The following is a 22009-nucleotide window of genomic DNA, read 5'->3' on the forward strand; positions in this document are numbered from 1 at the left end:
TTACGGCCACAGAAACGCCTGGTACTGGGGCTCCTTGGTGCCACACTCGGTCAAATGCTGCCTTGATGTCAAGGGCAGTTACTCTCACCTCACCTCTGGAATTCAGCTCTTTTGTCCATGTTTGGACCAAGGCTGTAATGAGGTCTGGAGCCGAGTGGTCCTGGCGGAACCCAAACTGAGCATCGGTGAGCAGGTTATTGGTGAGTAAGTGCCGCTTGATAGCACTGTCGACGATACCTTCCATCACTTTGCTGCTGATTGAGAGTAGACTGATGGGCGGTAATTGGCCGGATTGGATTTGTCCTGCTTTTTGTGGACAGGACATACCTGGGCAATTTTCCACATTGTCGGGTAGATGCCAGTGTTGTAGCTGTACTGGAACAGCTTGGCTAGAGGCATGGCTAGTTCTGGAGCACAAGTCATCAGCACTAACAGCTGGGATGTTGTCGGGACCCATAGCCTTTGCTGTATCCAGTGCACTCAGCCGTTTCTTGATATCACGTGGAGTGAATCGAATTGGCTGAAGACTGGCTTCCGTGATGGTGGGGATATCGGGAGGAGGCCGAGATGGATCATCCACTCGACACTTCTGGCTGAAGATGGTTGCAAACGCTTCAGCCTTGTCTTTTGCACTCACGTGCTGGACTCCGCCATCATTGAGGATGGGGATGTTTGCAGAGCCTCCTCCTCCCGTTAGTTGTTTAATTGTCCACCACCATTCACGACTGGATGTGGCAGGACTGCAGAGCTTTGATCTGATCCGTTGGTTGTGGAATCGCTTAGCTCTGTCTATAGCATGTTGCTTCCGCTGTTTAGCATGTATGTAGTCCTGAGTTGTAGCTTCACCAGGTTGGCACCTCATTTTTAGGTACGCCTGGTGCTGCTCCTGGCATGCTCTTCTGCACTCCTCATTGAACCAGGGTTGATCCCCTGGCTTGTTGGTAATGGTGGAGTGAGGAATATGCCAGGCCATGAGGTTACAGATTGTGCTGGAATACAATTCTGCTGCTGCTGATGGCCCACAGCGCCTCATGGATGCCCAGTTTTGAGCTGCTAGATCTGTTCTGAATCTATCCCATTTAGCACGGTGGTAGTGCCACACAACACATTGGATGGTGTCCTCAGTGCGAAGACAGGACTTCATCTCCATGAGGACTGGGCGGTGGTCACTCCTACCAATACTGTCATGGACAGATGCATTTGCGACAGGTCGATTGGTGAGGACGAGGTCAAGTAAGTTTTTCCTTCGTGTTGGTTCGCTCACCACCTGCCGCAGGCCCAGTCTAGCAGCTATGTCCTTCAGGACACGGCCAGCTGGTGGTGCTACCGAGCCACTCTTGGTGATGGACATTGAAGTCCCCCACCCACCGTATATTTTGTGCCCTTGCTACCCTCAGTGCTTCTCAACATGGAGGAGGACTGATTCATCAGCTGAGGGAGGACGGTAGGTGGTAATCAGGAGGTTTCCTTGCCCATGTTTGACCTGATGACATGAGAATTCATAGGGTCCAGAGTCAATGTTGAGGACTCCCAGGGCCACTCCCTCCTGATTGTATATCACTGTACCGCCACCTCTGGTGGGTCTGTCCTGCCGGTGGGACAGGACATACCCAGGGATGGTGATGGAAGAGTCTGGGACGTTAGCTGAAAGGTATGATTCTGTGAGTATTGCTATGTCAGGCTGTTGCTTGACTAGTCTGTGGGACAGCTCTCCCAATTTTGGCACAAGTCCCCAGATGTTAGTGAGGAGGACCTTGCAGGGTCAACTGGGCTTGGTGTTTTGCCGTTGTCGTGTCCGATGCCGGGTGGTCCGTCCGGTTTAATTCTTATCATGACTTTTCGTAGCGAGATTTTACAACTGAGTGGCTTGCTAGGCCATTTCAGAGGGCAATTAAGAATCAACCACATCGCTGTGGGTCTGGAGTCACATTTCGGCCAGACCGGGTAAGGACGGCAGGTTTCCTTCCCTAAAGGACATTAGTGAACCAGATGGGTTTTTACGACAATCTGGTCGTTTCATGGCCATCATTACTGATACGAGTATTTTGAATCCAGATTTTTTTTTTATTTAATTGAATTTTTAATTAATTAATTGAATTTAAACTCGCCAGCTGCCGTGGCGGGATTTGAACTCATAACTCTGGATTTTAGTTCAGGCCTCTGGATTACTAGTCCAGTAACATAACCACTATACTACCGTACCCTCATTAATCATTAATCCCAATCCCCCTGCTCTTTCCACATATATCTAATTCCCTGTTGATGATGTGCGATCCTCTCCACCCGATTTTCCTCCGAGCGTCATGCCCAAATGCAAGAAGAGAAAGATCATTAGCTCTAAGCTGAGCCTGTGTGAAGCAACATAGCCATGCTTTTACTGCAGAGGGAATCCGCTCAATCCTGTGCTTTGTCATTCAACAGGACCTTCCATTTAATGGGTAATCCTGATCTGGTGCTCGCAGTCTCAATGCCCCAAATTAAATCGGGTGACGCCAAGAGTGTGATGGAAATTCAGGGATGTTCAATTATCCTTCAGGTCAGCATTGTTTCCATTATCCCATTCACTTTCGAATCTTCTTTTTTAACTGCGTAATTATAATGAAACATGAACATACATGATCCAGTGCAAAGGATATCTTGTATCGCAATGAAACGGGCCCATGTCTAAAATAAAAACCACAGGCTGAAATTGTGCAATGTAGTAATGGTAATATCCAGCTTACTGTTCCCATCACCTTAAGAGTGCATTTATACTGAAGCTTTAGAGTTGCAGTTTCCACTTTGTGCAATCGCAAGAGTTAGGGACTGATTTAACACTGATGTGGCGGGGATGGTCACACACTGGTTTAGGTTTGACACTACACGGAGTGTTACACCAGTACAGTGCCAGAACGGGTTTAAAAAGTAGCTGGGTGGTCCACGGGCAGACTTCGTTCACTAGTCGCACTCTTGCCTCTGAGTCAGAAGGCTGTGGGTTCAAGCCCCGCTGCAGACACTTGAGCACATAATCGAGGCTGACACTTCATCGCACTATTGAGGATGTGCTCAAGGACCCATCTGTTCTCAGGTTGTCCCAGTGATTAATGGTCATTTATCTCATTGCTGTTTGTTGTGAAAGGCGCTATATAAATGCAATTCTTTCTTTCTTTCACAGTGAGGGTGATCACGACCTCAAGACATCCCAAAGCGCTTTACAGCCAATGAAGTACTTTTTGAAATGTAGTCACTGTTGTAATGTAGGAATCACAGCAGCCAATTTGTACATAGCAAGGTCCCACATACAGCAATGTAACAAATGACCAGATAATCTGTTTTAATTTTGTTAGTTAAGGCCAGGAAGAACTGGCTAGCACTGAAGTGTCAACCTGGATTTTGTGCTCAAGTCTCTAGAAGCGACATAAACCCACAGCCTTCTGACTCCGAGGAGAGAGTGCTATCCACTGAGCCACAGCTGACAGAAACTCATTGCATCTTAAGACCTTCTACTTTGTAATGGCAGCTACAAAGATCTCCCTCTATCAGCATTTAGGTTTCCTCAATGTAATATTTTTAATATCCCACCACAGAAGTACAAAGGATACAGTTATGGAGTCGCCAATCAGAAGTGGTGCTGGGTGCCAGAGATGAAAGTACTGAGTGCTTTTTACACCTCAGTATTGGACAATGAAATTACAGCAGCCAATCAGGCCTCTGTGTGTACCTTCAGCATCTGCAGCACAGAGGAACGAGACCAACCTGTAAGTGAAACAGGAGTCCCTGTTTCTATTATACCTTTGTTAAATAAATTGTATTGAACCTTTTAACCAACTTGGATCAGTGTAAGAGCTATGGTTGTCTCCATTCAATCCCTCATAGGGAAGCATGTGGTTCAATGTTTACAAGTCGTATATGGAATATGTCTAAGGTGCTTTGCAGTCTGAAGAGATTCACACACCAGCCAGGACCGAGGATGGAATTTTAGATTTGTCATCATTATTACTCCATTTCTGTAACATCAGGAAACAAGTCAGAAGCTGAACTCCAAGGAAACCAGAATTCTCAAGCCTGGTTGGGGGATTCGTTCAATATTCATTCCCAGTGGGGCAGATGTAACTGCTCCAATATCCTAGTACCTGTGAATATAAGTCAGTTAAAAGGACACTTGAGCTAGAGATTATGCCCATTGACTGCAAATGAGTGGAAAGTCTAGCTCACCATATACCTCCCTTCCCACAAGACCATTAGAGAAAACATAGAGTCATAGAGTCATAGAGTTATACAGCACGGAGAGAGGCCCTTCGACCCATCGTGTCCGCGCCGGCCATCAGCCCTGTCTACTCTAATCCCATATTCCAGCATTTGGTCCGTAGCCTTGTATGCTATGGCATTTCAAGTGCTCATCCAAATGCTTCTTGAATGTTGTGAGGGTTCCTGCCTCCACAACCCTTTCAGGCAGTGAGTTCCAGACTCCAACCACCCTCTGGGTGAAAAAGTTCTTTCTCAAATCCCCTCTAAACCTCCCGCCTTTTACCTTGAATCTATGTCCCCTTGTTATAGAACCCTCAACGAAGGGAAAAAGCTCCTTAGTATCCATCCTATCTGTGCCCCTCATAATTTTGTACACCTCAATCATGTCCCCCCTCAGCCTCCTCTGCTCCAAGGGAAACAAACCCAATCTTCCCAGTCTCTCTTCATAGCTGAAGCGCTCCAGCCCTGGTAACATCCTGGTGAATCTCCTCTGCACCCTCTCCAAAGCGATCACATCCTTCCTGTAGTGTGGCGACCAGAACTGCACACAGTACTCCAGCTGTGGCCTAACCAGTGTTTTATACAGCTCCATCATAACCTCCTTGCTCTTATATTCTATGCCTCGGCTAATAAAGGCAAGTATCCCATATGCCTTCTTTACCACCTTATCGACCTGTTCCGCCGCCTTCAGGGATCTGTGAACTTGCACACCAAGATCCCTCTGACCCTCTGTCTTGCCTAGGGTCCTCCCATTCATTGTGTATTCCCTTGCCTTGTTAGTCCCTCCAAAGTGCATCACCTCGCACTTTTCCGGGTTAAATTCCATTTGCCACTGTTCCGCCCATCTGACCAACCCATCTATATCGTCCTGCAGACTGAGGCTATCCTCCTCGCTATTTACCACCCTACCAATTTTTGTATCATCAGCGAACTTACTGATCATACCTTTTACATTCATATCCAAGTCATTAATGTAGACCACAAACAGCAAGGGACCCAGCACCGATCCCTGTGGTACCCCACTGGCCACAGGCTTCCAGTCACAAAAACAACCTTCGACCATCACCCTCTGCCTTCTGCCACTAAGCCAGTTTTGTATCCAAAGTGCCAAGGCACCCTGGATTCCATGGGCTCGTACCTTCTTGACCAGTCTCCTGTGGGGGACTTTATCGAAGGCCTTACTTTTCACTAAATCATAAAATCATACTGCACAGAAGGAGGCCATTTAGCCCATTGTGCCTGTGCCGGCTCTTTGAAACAGCAATCCAATTAGTTCCACTCCCCTGCTCTTTCCCCATAGCCCTGCAAAATTTTCCTTTTCAAGTATATATCCTACTCCCTTTTGAAGGTTACTGTTGAATTTGCTTCCACCACCCTTTCAGGCAGTGCATTCCAGATCAGAACAACTCGCTGCGTAAAAAAAATTCTCCTCATCTCCCCTCTGATTCTTTTGCCAATTACCTTAAATCTGTGTCCTCTGGTTACCGACCCTCCTGCCAGTGGAAACAGTTTCTCCTCTTTTACTCAACCAAACCCCTCGTAATTTTGAGCATGTCTATTAAATCTCCCCTTAACCTTCCCTGCTCTAAGGAGAACAATCCCAGCTTCTCTAGTCTCTCCACATAACTAAAGTCTGTCATCCTTCAAACTCTCCTCCCTCCCCCAAAGATCAATATAACACTTAAAACACATCTTTATTGGTGCAAGAAGCCAACTAATTAAGCACCACCAGCTATGAAGTTAATGGTTAGATTTGGTCAATGCCATCATGCATGGTCAAAGGGACTTAGTGGGAGCAGGGTGGCCATTCTATCACATTAGGAGTCCTTGAATGGCAGAACAGTTGAAGGTTTCCTGTTAGAATGACCTGTTATTTGATTCACTGACCTTCACATACCTATTAGCCAGGATTTGCTACTCCATGTACATGACTACCACCATTGCCACATTCAGCCCTTCAATAAAACTTTAAAGGACAATCGTTGTTGCCACTGGCAGCCTGACTACAGTCATAAGTCAGGAATTTCCTCAGAGCTGCTCCTGCTCCATCACTGAAACCTCACTGGAATGGAGTTTCCACTACACTTCCTGTGAAGTGACGGCAGCTCTGAGGAAATTCCCAACCATAATGCACTGAGCGCAGTGATGTATAGAATTCTCCCCAGAATTATTAATACTGCAACTTGAGAGTCACTCCCAGAACAGGTGAAGCACTGCTGCTTGATCAATGCCACAACGTCAACGGGTGTTGTCACCGGCAATAGAATGATCTTATTGAGGCATATAGTAGTGCAAGGTATAGTAGCACTGGAATATGAGCTGAAATAGCCTGAGGCAAGCATTGAGGACAGCTCTCTATAAACGTCTGCAGATATGTACCCGTCCGTTTATGATCTTCACTCCCAAAGCTCTGGTCCAGGACTATTAAATGGTACAAACCGTATTTACTAAGTGCTCCAATAAAAGTTTACAGCACTTTGGAACAAATTACAACCCTTTCTCTGGAAGCTAATGTAAATATAGTAATATTGGCCTTCCACATCTTCCCGTCCCCCCCCCCCCCCCCCGCCACTTTCCCCTGGCTCTGTACTTGCTTAAAAACTTTAACTCTTAAACATCTTCCAGTTTTAACAAAAGGTCTTCAATCTGAAACGTAAACTCTGTTTCTTTCTCCACAAATGCTGCCTCATTTTCTGAGCTTTTCCAGCATTTTCTGTTTTTATTTCAGATTTCCAGCATCCACAGTATTTTGCTTTTGATTTATGTCTTAAACCTATATTTAGTGCAGGACCCTGAAGATTAGTTTGGGACTTCATCTCCATGCCAGCTCCAACTTTCCACAATGGACCATGCCAACTTTTCAAACTTTTGTATTTAACCTCATGAACATCAAATAACATTTCAATTCCTCTCAAAGAGATGGAGGTGAAGAAGAAATATTATTGTATTCTTGAGAAAGAAATGTAAAGAGCAGCCATTACAAAGAAATGCATGTGGCTTTGATAAAATAATACCTGACATACTAATGAAGTTACAGTGTTTCAAACAGTGAATGCATATATAAAAAAAATCATGAAGGATTCATTGTAGCCGTCTCAGCTGTGAAGTCTGGAACTCACTCCCTAAACTCCTTAAGGGATATGGGCCAAAGACAGGTATATGGAGTTAGATCACAGATCAGCCATGATCTTATCAAATGACGGAGCAGGCACGAGGGGCTGAATGGCCTACTCCTGTTCCTATGTTCCCTCTGCCTTGCTACTTCTCTCTCTCATGTCACAAGTCTCCTCAAAACCTGTTCAATCTTCACTCATCTCCCCTAATTCTTTTCCTACTGTTGTTCCGTGCCCAGTTCTCCTCTGTGAAGCATCGTGGGATGTTTTCTACGTTAAAGGTGCTATAGAAATATACATTGTTGTTATTACAAACACATAATTTGTACAGCTTTTCTCATTCAATGATCCAGTTGGATCTACTTAAATACTCATCTATGAATCTCCTTTTTTATTCTCTTCAATTTCTGTATTAGGGTTATTATTTTACTCATGCCAGCACGAAGCAGAGGACCATGGTTTGTTTGGCATGTGCCAGGGCACTGAGGGGGCGGAACGTTATGACAAAACTCCACCCAGGTAACTCATTCATCTGTGCCACAGGTTGCAAACGGAGCCAAATGGAAGAAACCGGGCCTTTTAAGTGCATTGGTGTTGCAAAGGTGAGCTGTGCTTCAATCTAGTCTAATACTTAACGAAGTGTCTATTGACACCACTGTGTCAGCCAATGAGTTGGAGGCGGGGTGGGACTTATGACAGGACTCACAGCAAACGGTCTATTTTACAGCAAACAGAGTCTATTCACTCAGCAAACAGAGTCTGTTTAAACAGTGGACTACAGCAAACAGTTCGTTCACTCAGCAGAATCTATTTAAAAAGAGTCTCTATGAACTAGTCCATGGGATCCAAGAGAGAGTGGCAAGTTGGATCCAAAATTGGCTCAGCGGCAGGAAGCAAAGGGTAATGCTCTGCGGGTGTTTTTGTGACTGGAAGGCTGTTTCCAGTGGGGTTCTACAGGGCTCGGTCCTAGGTCCCTTGCTTTTTGTGATATATATTAATGATTTGGACTTAAATGTAGGGGATATGATTACAAAGTTTGCAGATGATATAAAAATTGGCCGTGTGGTTGATAGTGAGGAGGAAAGCTGTAGACTGCAGGAAGATATCAATGGACTGGTCAGGTGGGCAGAAAAGTGGCAAATGGAATTCAATCTAGAGAAGTGTGAGGTAATGCATTTGGGGAGAGCAAAGAAGGCAAGGGAGAACACAATAAATGTGAGGATACTGAGAGGTGTAGAGGAAATGAGGGACCTTGGAGTGCATGTCTACAGATCCCTGAAGGTAGCAGGACAGGTAGATAAGAAGGCATATAGAATACTTTCCTTTATTAGCCGAGGCATAGAATATAAGAGCAGGGAGGTTATGCTGGAATTATACAAAACACTGATTAGGCCACAACTTGAGCATTGTGTACAGTTGTGGTCACCACATTACAGGAAGGACGTAATTGCACTAGAGAGGGTTCAGAGGAGATTTACAAGGATGTTGTCAGTACTGGAGAATTTTAGCTATGAGGAAAGGTTGGACAGACTGGGATTGTTCTCTTTGAAACAGAGGAGGCTGAGAGGAGATTTAATTGAGGTGTACAAAATTATGAGGGGCCTAGATAGAGTGGATAGGAAGGACCTATTTCCCTTAGCAGAGAGGTCAATAACCAGGGGGCATAGATTTAAAGTGATTGGTAGAAGGATTAGAGGGGAGCTGAGGAAAATGTTTTCACCCAGAGGGTGGTGGGGGTCTGGAATTCGCTGCCTGAAAGGGTGGTAGAGGCAGAAACCCTCAACTCATTTAAAAAGTACTTGGATGTGCACCTGAAGTGCCGTAACCTACAGGGCTACAGATCAAGTGTGGAAAATGGGATTAGGCTGGGTGGCTCATTTTCAGTTGGTGCGGACATGATGGGCCGAATGGCTTCCTTCTATGCTATAAATTTTCTATGATTCTATGAATCCATGATTCTAACTATAGCAAACAGAACTCATGACTGAAACTACAGCAAAGTCTCCCGATAAAAGCAAGATTATTTGTCGAGCAAAATGCGGTGAGTGGAGGATAGTTACATAATACAATTTATTTGCGTAAAATCAATCCCAGTCACTTATAGCAGTGCGGTCTCCAGGCGTGATTGACAGGGAATTACCCAATCATCTCCATTCTGGCTGGGAATTGTGGTGTCAATATATGCAGCCAACACTTAAGGGCAGCAATGAGAAACTGCTGCATTGTTTCGGGTGCTGAAAATGAGATGTTAAACTCAAAGTCCTGTCTACCTGTTCAGTTGGATGTAAAGGAACCCATGGGGTCTTTCTCAGTTTAACGTTAGATTAGTACCCTGAGGTTTCATCTGTTCATGGACCAGCATTCCTGACTCTTGACTTCTACCTCTTACTTTGCTTTATGTAGCAAAACCAGAAATGAGTTGCTCATAAATCATGATGTTCACTATGGCTATAAGGAGGGAAGGATTTCTCCTCCCTTGCCCCACTTTTGTACAGCGATAGGGATCTCAGGCAGAAATTTTGCGGAGTCATCTCTTGAATTATTACCTGGAATTATTTGGGGGTGAATTTCCACCGGGGTTTTCCCACTCATCACAGTAACTTCAATGGGAGAGCCGCGGAAAACCCCGGAAAAACAATGTAAACATAATAGGGGAATCCCCATGAAAATTCAACCCCATTGAGAGAATAAATAAATGGAGAGTCTGTGAGGGAATTAACTGCACCTGATCCGTTGGAAGGGATGAGCTCAACGGGCTGAATGGCTTTCCCGTGCTACGCCCGTACGCACTTAACAACAGCTTGCATTTATATGGTGCCTTCAACGTAGTAAAACGTCCCAAGGCGCTTCACAGGAATGTTATCAGTCAAAATTTAACACCGAGCCACATAAGGAGATATTAGGACAGGTGACCAAAAGCTTGGTCAAAGAGATAGGTTTTAAGGAGCATCTTAAAGGAGGAGAGAGAGGTGGAAAGGCAGAGAGGTTTAAGGAAGGAATTCCAGAGCTTTGGGCCGAAGCAGCTGAAGGCACGGCCACCAACGGTGGAGCGAAGGAAATCGGGGATGCGCAAGAAGCCAGAATTGGATGAGTGCAGAGATCGTGGAGGTTCAGGTTAAGTGGTGACCAGTCCTGTCTTATATGTAAAATGTTGCATGTGGAATTTGCAAAGAGCTGGCAGATTTTAATTCTCTTGGTTGCAGGTTGACCTTTCTACCTCTGAAGCTGAAAATACTTTGATGCACTGGGAAGAGAAATTGTTTACTTTGCGGATGGAGACCTCAGTGCAGACCAGCTCATGGGAGATCTCAGCTGCCAAAGTCCAACCGACGGTTAAAATCTTGGCCTACCGAAACGGGGCAGGATATAAAGATGGTCAATTAATCATTGGGACAACCTTTTCCTCGGTAATAAAGCCATGATAAGTAAATAACATGTTCAGATATAAAAGAGAAAACGCTGGAAATAGACAGCAGGTTCGTCAGCCTCTGAAGAGAGAAGGCGGGTCAACCATTTTCAGTTCTGATGAAGCGTCTACGCCAGAAATATTTGGGGGGTGAATTTCCATGAGGTGGGAGGGGGTTCGCCCGCTTGTCTGCTGTAACTTCAGCGGAAACCCCTGGAAAACCATTCGGGCCACTGATTCCTTGATGTGCATTTAATGCTGGGCCGAAGCCTAATTCCACGACTGTAGCAGTTTTAGCCGCTAAACACTCTCTCACTCAGATTAGCAGCATATAGTTCCCAAAGTATCCACATGTCGCTTGGAGCTGAGCCTTGTGTATATTTTAGTTTCCTGCACACAGCTACAACTTTACATCTTAGTAAAGCTCAGCACTGAGACTGGACATTAAAAAGAAGCATTTCACGAGTTCTTATTTACCTGATATTTGAAATGAGCCAGCCTCACATTGAACTTGTTGAGCACTTTGATAACTGGGAAAGTTAACTAATGTTTAGTCTTAATGTTGACAAAGCAAAATGCAGTGAAATGCAGTTATGTGGAGAGTCTAGGGAGGTTGGGATTGTTCTGCTTAGAGCAGAGATTTTAAAAGAAGTGTTCAAAATTGTGAGGGGTTTTGATAGAGTAAACAAGAGAAATTGTTTCCACTGGCAGAATGGTCGGTAACCAGAGGACACAGATTTAAGGTAATTGGCAAAAGAATCAGAGGAGAAATTAGGATAAATTATTTACACAGCGAGTTGTTATGATCGGGAGCCCGAGAGGTGAGCGCAGTGTAAAAGGAGAGACCAAGAGCGGAAGGAGAGTCCGAGAGGTTAGCGCAATGTAAAAGGAGAGTCCGAGAGCAGGAGGAGAGTCCGAGAGGTTAGCGCAGTGTAAAAGGAGAGACCAAGAGCGGGAGGAGAGTCCGAGAGGTGAGCGCAGTGTAAAAGGAGAGTCCGAGAGCAGGAGGAGAGTCCGAGAGGTTAGCGCAGTGTAAAAGGAGAGACCAAGAGCGGGAGGAGAGTCCGAGAGGTTAGCACAATGTAAAAGGAGAGTCCGAGAGCAGGAGGAGAGTCCGAGAGGTTAGCGCAATGTAAAAGGAGAGTCCGAGAGCAGGAGGAGAGTCCGAGAGGTTAGCGCAGTGTAAAAGGAGAGTCCGAGAGCAGGAGGAGAGTCCGAGAGGTTAGCGCAGTGTAAAAGGAGAGACCAAGAGCGGGAGGAGAGTCCGAGAGGTGAGCGCAGTGTAAAAGGAGAGTCCGAGAGCAGGAGGAGAGTCCGAGAGGTGAGCGCAATGTAAAAGGAGAGTCCGAGAGCAGGAGGAGATTCCGAGAGGTTAGCACAATGTAAAAGGAGAGTCCGAGAGCAGGAGGAGAGTCCGAGAGGTTAGCGCAATGTAAAAGGAGAGTCCGAGAGCAGGAGGAGAGTCCGAGAGGTGAGCGCAATGTAAAAGGAGAGTCCGAGAGCAGGAGGAGAGTCCGAGAGGTTAGCGCAATGTAAAAGGAGAGTCCGAGAGCAGGAGGAGAGTCCGAGAGGTGAGCGCAATGTAAAAGGAGAGTCCGAGAGCAGGAGGAGAGTCCGAGAGGTTAGCGCAATGTAAAAGGAGAGTCCGAGAGCAGGAGGAGAGTCCGAGAGGTTAGCGCAATGTAAAAGGAGAGTCTGAGAGCGGGAGGAGAGTCCGAGAGGTTAGCGCAGTGTAAAAGGAGAGACCAAGAGCGGGAGGAGAGTCCGAGAGGTTAGCGCAGTGTAAAAGGAAAGTCCGAGAGGTGAGCGCAGTGTAAAAGGAAAGTCCGAGAGCAGGAGGAGAGTCCGAGAGGTTAGCGCAGTGTAAAAGGAGAGACCAAGAGCAGGAGGAGAGTCCGATAGGTGAGCGCAGTGTAAAAGGAAAGTCCGAGAGGTGAGCGCAGTGTAAACGGAGAGTCCGAGAGGTGAGCGCAGTGTAAACGGAGAGTCCGAGAGGTGAGCGCAGTGTAAACGGAGAGTCCGAGAGGTGAGCGCAGTGTAAAAGGAGAGTCTAGAGAGCGGGAAAAGAGTCCGAGAGGTGAACGCAGTGTAAATCTAAGGCAATTCATGGCAGCAGAGCTCACACCCGTGATATGCTCCTCCTGCACTATGTGGGAAGTCATGGACACTACCAGTGTCCCTGGCGACCATGTGTGCAGGATGTGTGTCCAGCTGCAGCTACTGGCTAACCGCATTTCGGAGCTGGAGCTGCGGGTGGATTCACTGTGGAGCATCCGCGATGCTGAGACTATCGTGGATAGCACGTTCAGTGAGGTGGTCACACCGCAGGTAAAGATTACGCAGGCAGAAAGGAAATGGGTGACCACCAGGCAGTGTGAAAGGACTAGGCAGGTAGAGCAGGAGTCCCCTGGGGCCATCTCCCTCTCAAGCAGATATACCGCTTTGGATACTGTTGGGGGAGATGGCTTATCAGGGGAAAGCAGCAAGAGCCAAGTTCGTGGCACCATGGTTGGCTCTGCTGCACAGGAGGGGAGGAAGAAGAGTGGCAGGGCTGTAGTGATAGGGGATTCAATTGTAAGGGGAACAGATAGGCGTTTCTGCGGCTGCAAACGTGACTCCAGGATGGTATGTTGCCTCCCTGGTGCTAGGGTCAATGATGTCACGGAGTGGCTGCAGGGCATTCTGGAGGGGGAGGGTGAACAGCCAGTAGTCGTGGTCCATATTGGTACAAACGACATAAGTAAAAAAAGGGATGAGGTCCTGCAAGGAGAATTTAAGGAGTTAGGAGATAAATTAAAAAGCATGACCTCAAAGGTAGTGACCTCAGGATTACTATCAGTGCCACGTGCTAGTGAGTATAGGAACAGGAGAATAGACAGGATGAATGCGTGGCTGCAGGGATGGTGTAGGAGGGAGGGATTTAGATTCCTGGGACATTGGGACCGGTTCTGGGAAAGGTGGGACCTGTACAAGCGGGACGGGTTACACCCGAGCAGGACTGGGATCAATGTCCTCGCGGGGGTGTTTGCTAGTGCTGTTGGGAAAGGTTTAAACTAGAATGGCAGTGGGATGGGAACCTGAGCAGGGAGACAGAGGAGGGGGAAACAAGGACAGAAACAAAAGACAGAAAGGGAAGAAGCAAAAGTGAAAGGCAGAGAAAACAAGGGCGAAAAACAAATAGGGCCATAGTGCAAAATAAAATGAAGATGATGAGCAATCTTAAAAAGACAAGTCCTGAAGGCATTGTGTCTTAATGCGCGGAGCATTCGCAAAAAGGTAGATGAATTAACAGCACAGATAGATATTAACGGTTATGATATAGTTGCGATTACGGAGACATGGTTGCAGGATGACCAAGGATGGGAACTGAACATCCAGGGGTATTCAATATTTAGGAAGGACAAGCAAAAAGGGAAAGGAGGTGGGGTAGCGTTGTTAGTAAAGGAGGAAATCGATGCAATATTGAGGAAGGATATTGGCTCGGAAAATCACAATGTGGAATCTGTATGGTTGGAGCTCAGAAACACCAAGGGGAAGAAAATGTTGGTGGGGGTTGTCCATAGGCCCCCAAACAGTAGTGGAGATGTAGGGGAGGGCATTAAACAGGAAATTAGAGACGCATGCAAGAAGGGGACAACTATAATCATGGTTGACTTTAATGTACATATAGATTGGTCAAACCAAATTAGCAATAATACTGTGGGGGAGGAATTCCTGGAGTGTGTGCGTGATGATTTTCTAGACCAATACGTTGAGAAACCAACTAGAGAACAGGTGATCCTAGACTGGGTATTGTGCAATGAGAAAGGATTAATTAACAATCTTGTTATGCAGGATCCCTTAGGGAAGAGTGACCATAACATGATAGAATTCCTCATTAAGATGGAGAGTGAAGTAGTTGAATCCGAAACTAGGGTCCTGAATCTAAATAAAGGAAATTACGAAAGTATGAGGTGCGAGTTGACTATGATAGATTGGGGAACTTTACTAAAAGGGATGACGGTGGATAGGCAATGGCTAATATTTAAAGAATGTGTCCAGGAATTACAACAATTATTCATTCCTGTCTGGTGCAAAAATAAAACAGGAAAGGTGGCTCAACCGTGGCTTACAAAAGAAATTAGGGATAGTATTAGATCCAAGGAGGAGACAAATAAAATTGCCAGAAAAAGCGACAAGCCTGAGGATTGGGAGCAGTTCAGAATTCAGCAAAGGAGAACAAAGAGATTGATTAAGAGGGGAAAAATAGAGTATGAGAGTAAACTAGCAGGGAACATAAAAACTGACTGTAACAGCTTCTATAAATATGTCAAGACAAAAAGATTAGTGAAGACAAATATAGATCCCTTACGGTCAGAATGGGGGAAATTATAATGGGGAACAAAGAAATGGCAGAACAATTAAACACATACTTTGGTTCTATCTTCACAAAAAAGGACCCAAATAACCTCCCGGAAATGTTAGGGAACCAAGGGTCTAGTGAGAGGGAGGAACTGAAGGAAATCAGTATTCTTAAAAAAAATAGTGCTAGGGAAATTAATGGGGCTAAAGGTTGACAAATCCCCAGGGCCTGATAATCTACATCCCAGAGTACTAAAGGAAGTGGCCCTGGAAATAATGGATGCATTGGTGATCATCTTCCAAAATTCTATAGACTCTGGAACAGTTCCTACAGATTGGAGGGTGGCAAATTAACCCCACTATTTAAAAAAGGAGGGAGAGAAAAAACAGGGAATTACAGACCAGTTAGCCTAACATCAGAAGTGGGGAAAATGCTGGAGTCTATTATAAAAGATGTGATAACAGAACACTTGGAAGGCATTAACGGGATTGGACAAAGTCAGCATGGGTTTATGAAAGGGAAATCATGCTTAACAAATTTACTGGAGTTTTTTGAGGAGGTAATTAGTAAAATAGATAGGGGAGAACCAGTGGATATGGTGTATTTGGATTTTCAGAAGGCTTTTGATAAGGTCCCACACAAGAGGTTAGTGTGCAAAATTAAAGCACATGCGATTGGGGGGAATATACTGGCATGGATTGAGAATTGGTTGACAGACAGGAAACAGAGAGTAGGAATAAACGGGTCTTTTTCCGGGTGGCAGGCAGTTACTAGTGGGGTACCGCAGGGATCAGTGCTTGGGCCCCAGCTATTCACAATATATATCAATGATTTGGATGAGGGAACTAAATGTAATATTTCCAAGTTTGCAGACAACACAAAGCTGGGGTGGAATGTGAGCTGTGAGGAGGATGCAAAGAGGCTCCAATGTGATTTAGACAAGTTGGGTGAGTGGGCAAGAACATGGCAGAATCAGTATAACATGGATAAATGTGAGGTTATCCATTTTGGTTGTAAAAACAGAAAAGCAGATTATTATCTGAATGGCCATAGATCGGGAAAAGGGGAGGTGCAACGAGACCTGGGTGTCCTTGTACACCAGTCGCTGAAAGCGAGCATTCAGGTGCAGCAAGCAGTTAGTAAGGCGAATGGTATGTTGGCCTTCATTGCAAGAGGATTTGAGTACAGGAACAGGGATGTCTTACTGCAATTATACAGGGCCTTGGTGAGACCACATCTGGAGTATTGTGTGCAGTTTTGGTCTCCTTATCTGAGGAAGGATGTCCTTGCCACGGAGGGAAAGCAACAAAGGTTCACCAGACTGATTCCTGGGATGGCAGGACTGACATATGAGGAGAGATTGGGTCGACTAGGCCTATATTCACTAGAGTTTAAAAGAATGAGAGATGATCTCATCGAAACATATAAAATTCTAACAGGACTCAACAGAATTGATGCAGGGAGGATGTTCCCGATGGCTGGGGAGTCCAGAACCAGGGGTCACAGTCTCAGGATACGGGGTATGCCATTTAGAACCGAGATGAGGAAAAATTTCTTCACTCAGAGGGTGGTGAATCTGTGGAATTCTCTACCAAAGAAGGCAGTGGAGGCCAAGTCATTAGATATATTCAAGAAGGAGATAGATATATTTCTTAATGCTAAAGGGATCAAGGGATATGGGGAAAAAGCGGGAACAGGTCACTGAGTTAAACGATCAGCCATGATCATTTTGAATGGTGGAGCAGGCCTGAAGGGCCGAATGGCCTACTCTTGCTCACATTTTCTATGTTTCTATGTTTCTATGAATGCACTGCCTGAAAGGGTGGTGGAAGCAGATGCTATAGTACCTTTCAAAAGGAAATGGGATAAATACTTTAAAAGGAAACATTTGAGGGAATATGGGGAACGAGCTGGGGTGTGGGACTAATTGGATAGCTCTTTCGAAGAGTCAGCACAGGCACAATGGGCCGAATGACCTCCTTCTGTGCTGTAAGATTCTATGATTCTATGATACAACTAACACATTATGCGAGCAACTGGCAATTGGTAGTACAGTGCTGGCGTTATAATGAACACTTAATATGTTCATTAGTGTTTGTCATATCACGAGCACTAATTTCAAGGATTAAATGTTAATCCTCTCTACACATTGTCCATTATTTTAACAGAAATGTTAACCTGTTGAATTTAAACAAGTTAGTGCTTCGCTTAAGTAGCAGAGAGATGAATGTTGTACAAATGGTGTGCTCGCGTGCGGACAATAATAGTCTTTTTCTTATTTAAGTGCAACATATTTTAGTTTACCTTCTCTGGTTGCCTTGGCCTAGTTGCTTGCTACGTGCACTCAAAGACTAGAGCTCACCAGGCCAGCGAGCAGACTGTACACGGTCGATGGAAGTCTCATCCTTACTATAAGTGAACTAACAGCCTGGGCGGTCAACGAGACTTTACAGGAAAACAAGTCAGGAGCAAAACGAGATGAACAGGATGAAGGTGGAAGACCTAAGGAGTTGCTAAATGGGGAGATCAAAGAAGGTAAATCAATCTTTTTATACGCATTTAATCTTATCTCCCATGGCCTTGTTTGTGGGTAGTCTGAAGCATAGTTACTGATGTTTACCATTAACTTTGCCCGTCCCTTTGAAGCTGCTGCTCAGGTACTCATTTGGGAAATGGTTTAACTAGTTAAATCTGTTTAATTGCTCTTTGATGAGGGACGAGGACACCAGGGAGAGCTCACCTTCTCTTCCTTGAAATAGTGCCATCGGATCTGTCACATCCACCTCAGAGGGCAGAGAGGACCTCGGTTTAATGTCTCATCTGAAAGATGGCACCAGTACTGGCACTGGAGTGTCAGCTTGGATTGTGTGCTCATGTCTCTGGCGTGGGACTTGAAACCATGACTTTCTGACAGAGGCGAGAGTGCTACCCACTGAGCCACGGTTGACACTTCAGTATCAGCAGCTAGATCAGAGTTATAGGGCCCGATATTAGGAGGGCGGCGGGTTGGCAGCGGTGGGTCGACTGGGCGCTTGGGTAACGCACCCAGTGAAATCGGGGAGCTCCGCACGCAATCGCAGCTTGATTGAAGCCACTTACCTTTGCTTCTGGGTTTCACGCTGGAAAGGTGTGCAGCGGGCGGACTGCGCAGTGAGGTCTGTCAGCTGGAGGAGCTCTATTTAAAGGGGCAGTCCTCCATTGACAGATGCTGCAGAAAATAGGCAAAATTACAGCATGGATGCAGCCCAGGGGGAAGGCTGCTCCCAGGTTTAATGATGCCTCACTCCAGGTCTTATTGGATGGGGTGAGGATGAGGGGGAGGACAGAGATCTTCTCCCCGGCAGGCGGGAGGAAGTGGCTTGCCTCTGCCAACAAGAAGGCCTGGCTCGAGGTGGCAGAGGAGGTCACCAGCACCACCAACATATCGCGCACCTGCATACAGTGCAGGAGGCGCTTCAATGACCTCAGTCGGTCAGCCAAAGTGAGTACACTTACTAATTCCCCTACACTCTATCTGCCACATCACCGCCCCCACCCCACATCTCCTTCTGCACTGCCAACACTACTCTGTCACATCACTCCTCACACCCACTCAAACCTCATCCTCATCTTACCTGCACTTACTCACCTCGCCAATACTCATCCCACCACTACCACTCAACCCAATCCTCATACAATCTCATGGCTCTATCTCATACTCACCCTCTGATGCATCTCTTTCACGGTCAGCCTCACTCAACCTGCCACTACCTGTGCTGCAGCCACAGGGCATGCATCACATATGTGTAGTCGGAAGCGTAAGGCAAACATGTCGTGAGCATGAAGGGGATGCACAAGGGTGTTTGAGGGTTTGTCATGGTTTTTACTTATATTTAATTTCTGATCAACTCACATTACATATTATATTGTCACCACTACTGCCACGTCTTTGCGAATCTTGTCTGGTTTGTGCAATAATGCCCTTTCCTGAGGATCATATGAAGACCCACAACTAATGCCAGACTGCAGAGTGGGTGTAGGTGTATTTGCAGGGCTCTTTTGTGCAGACGACTGAGAGACGTTGGCGATGTCCCCGGTGGCACCCTGGAAGGATGCGGAGGAGAAGTTGTTGAGGGCAGTGGTGTCTTTGACAGCGACAGGTAAGAAGATGGTGCTCGGGCCAGCCAGGAGCAGCTCGGCATGAAGGAGGCTGCAGATGTCCACGACTACATGTCGAGTGACTCTGAGCCTCCATGTGCACTGCTGCTCAGAGAGGTCCAGGAAGCTGAGCCTCGGTCTGTGGACCCTGTGGCGAGGGTAGTGCCCTCTGCGACGCATCTCTCTCTGCGGTTGCCCTCCCTCCTGCTGTGCAGTTGGATGTGTCACAGCACTGTGTTGTGGAGCTCCACGTGTCAGAGGTGGACGGCGTGGCCGGCGAGGCTGGTGATGCTGTTCGCCCTCCGAGGAGGTCATGACTGCAGCCACGGCGGCCCCCATCCGGGAGATGTACGTTTGAGGGGGGTCCGCAAGGTAGGTAAATGTGTTTGCACACCGGGGTAAGTGTGCAAGTTTGTGAATTTTATTGTTAGGAGGAGGGTGGTGGAGGCCAAACTATGTCCAAAGTGACAGAGTGGCCTCCTGCAATGAGTGAGCGTCTCCCCCGCCCCCCCGCCCCCGACCTGTCAAATGGACCTTTGCAGCTGCCACAGGCTGGTGGTTGCAACACGTCCATTTCAACTGGGAGTGTTTCCCCCAGTACGGGAAACAGTCCCAGTTGACTTGAAAATCCCACCCCTCCTAAAATATCATGTTAATCAGGTCTGTAAACGACCTGAAGTACCTAGTTAATTACTTTAAGTGGGATCCCGCCAGCTTTAATTGCCGGTGGGAGTCCCACATGCGGGGGCTGTGCGCGCTTGTAAGCCCCGGGAATCCCCGATTTTCGGAGCCCCCCCGCCACGAACGCATCCGCTTGGAGCTGCGAAAATCAAGCCCATAGACTTAAAGCAATTTTCAAGGGCTTGACGGTAGATGTTGAGAGGCTGTTTACCCTGGCTGGAGAGTCTAGAACTAGGTCATAATCTCAAGATAATGGGTCGGTCGGCCATTTTGGACCGAGATGAGGAAAAATGTCTTCACTCACAGGGTTGTGAATCTTTGGAATCCTCTACCCCAGAGGGCTGTGGATGCTCAGCTGTTGAGTATTTTCAAGGCTGAGATCGATAGATTTTTGGACACTAAGGGAATCAGGGATCGCGTGGGAACATGGAGTTGAGGTGGAAGATCAGCCACGATCTTATTGAATGGTGCAGCAGGCTTGAGAAACCATAAGGCCTACTCATGCTCCTATTTCTTATGTATTGATGCTGGAGAGCAGCACACAGATGAAGGCCTGTGACCTCCAAGTGCACAGCCCCGCCCCTCCTTTCAGCAAACCTCGATTAATTGCAGGGCCTTTTGGGGGGTCTGGAAATAGTGCCATGGATTGTTTACATCCACCTCAGACAGCACCTCTGACAGTGCAGCACTCCCTCAGTACTGGCACTGGAGTGTGAGCCTGGATTATGTGCACAAGTTCCTGGAGTGAGACTTGAACCCAAGACCTTTTGATGCAGAGGTGAGAGTGCTACCCACTGAGCCATGGCTGACACCTGTTCCAGGCAGAAGTTCTGGCCAAAAATCATAAAGGACTTCAAAGCAGAGGTAAGTGGGCGGGATGAGCACCGTTTAATCTTGGGTCCGTTACCGCCCCTCTTTTGAGCGCAAATGGGAAGGAAAATCGCTCGGATTATCTTTTATTGTACACGTTCATGTGGACTCGGTTAATTCTTGAGGTGTACGTTTTTACTCCTAGACTGGGCTAAGTTGCCAACCTCCGGGAATGACCACTTGGAGCAGAGGTTACCCCAGGTGACCCCAGAGGACTTGAAGAGTGTGGATGCAGAGCTCATAAGCCTCATTCTCAGGAACCCCATCGAGGTCTGGGTCTCCTGTGGAGAGCCATTCGTGCCTTCGAGTGGTAAGAGCTTAATATTTGATACTTTGAGCTTTTAAACCGGGTGCAGTATATCCTCAGTGTAATGTTTTCATACAAAAACTCATAAAGCAGTTAATTATTTTGCTATAAGAATAGAAAATGCTGGAAACACTCAGCTGGTCAGGTAGCATCGACCTGAAACGTTAACTCTGTTTCTCTCTCCACAGACGCTGCCTGACCTACTGAGTCTTGCCAGTATTTTCTGTTTTTATTTCAGATTTCCAGCATAGCAGTACTTTCCTTTTGTAATTATTTTGCATGCTGCTTTGTATCATGTGTTTGATATTTAACCAGTCACATTTGAAATTTGGATCTATTTTTGTCACAGTGAAGCTCAGTGATAAGCAGACTCCAGGGATGTGAGGGAATCACCCTCTGCGATATTACTGTCTGATCGCTTAAAAAGTTCACATTAAATTCCTTTCTCCCCCATTTTAATTGGAGCATTAGCCCGTTTCAATGAGGAACACTTATTCATAGCCTTCCCTCGGGACTGCACCGTGACGTGGTGAGAGACCTTGCTTGCTCCTACCACCCTGAGAGCTGCGCTGGCAGAAGTATAACTCCTGGTCAGACTACCCAAGCCAGACGAAAGGTAGGACTAAAGGCCAGTCCATCCTGGTAGGGGGTTTGTGAGTCAGGTTAACGACCCATCCACAAAACAAATACGGAGACAACCCAGAGACGAGTCTGTTACAGATTTGCAAACATCGACTGTGGAGAACCAGGATCTGCTGGATGTGAGGCAAGAGGATACTCCGAGGGAGTCAAATATCTTACTCTGGACAGACAGCAGTGAAAGAATTGGGTTGCTTCATGCTTTATGTGCTACTAGGCACAGAAGACTCTGGCCTAGAAATTGGTCCAGGCTGTGCCCGTTTTTCAGGAGCCACTCGAACCACTAA

General features: G+C 46.5%; 1 protein-coding gene and 1 long non-coding RNA gene across 3 annotated transcripts in view; one reads left to right on the forward strand and one right to left on the reverse strand.

Moving 5' to 3' along the window:
- LOC137328070 (doublecortin domain-containing protein 1-like) overlaps positions 1-22009 on the forward strand; it is a 485645-nt gene that overhangs the window by 412902 nt on the left and 50734 nt on the right. Inside the window, exons 28-33 of the mRNA XM_067994210.1 lie at positions 2422-2536; positions 3567-3737; positions 7757-7942; positions 10544-10747; positions 17416-17623; positions 20922-21086. Of these exons, the coding sequence (XP_067850311.1) occupies positions 2422-2536; positions 3567-3737; positions 7757-7942; positions 10544-10747; positions 17416-17623; positions 20922-21086 (1049 nt within the window). The remainder of the gene's footprint in view (positions 1-2421; positions 2537-3566; positions 3738-7756; positions 7943-10543; positions 10748-17415; positions 17624-20921; positions 21087-22009) is intronic.
- LOC137328071 (uncharacterized) overlaps positions 1043-22009 on the reverse strand; it is a 36859-nt gene continuing 15892 nt past the window's right edge. Inside the window, exon 3 of one of the 2 annotated variants that reach the window (XR_010964605.1) lies at positions 1043-2585. This is a non-coding gene — a long non-coding RNA (uncharacterized lncRNA). Of the gene's footprint in view, positions 2586-3587; positions 3736-22009 lie in introns of those variants that run through there. The other variant, XR_010964606.1, reaches the window with a different exon arrangement.

This window comes from Heptranchias perlo, chromosome 12 (genome assembly GCF_035084215.1).
Source record: "Heptranchias perlo isolate sHepPer1 chromosome 12, sHepPer1.hap1, whole genome shotgun sequence".
In the NCBI taxonomy this organism is placed as follows: domain Eukaryota; kingdom Metazoa; phylum Chordata; class Chondrichthyes; order Hexanchiformes; family Hexanchidae; genus Heptranchias; species Heptranchias perlo.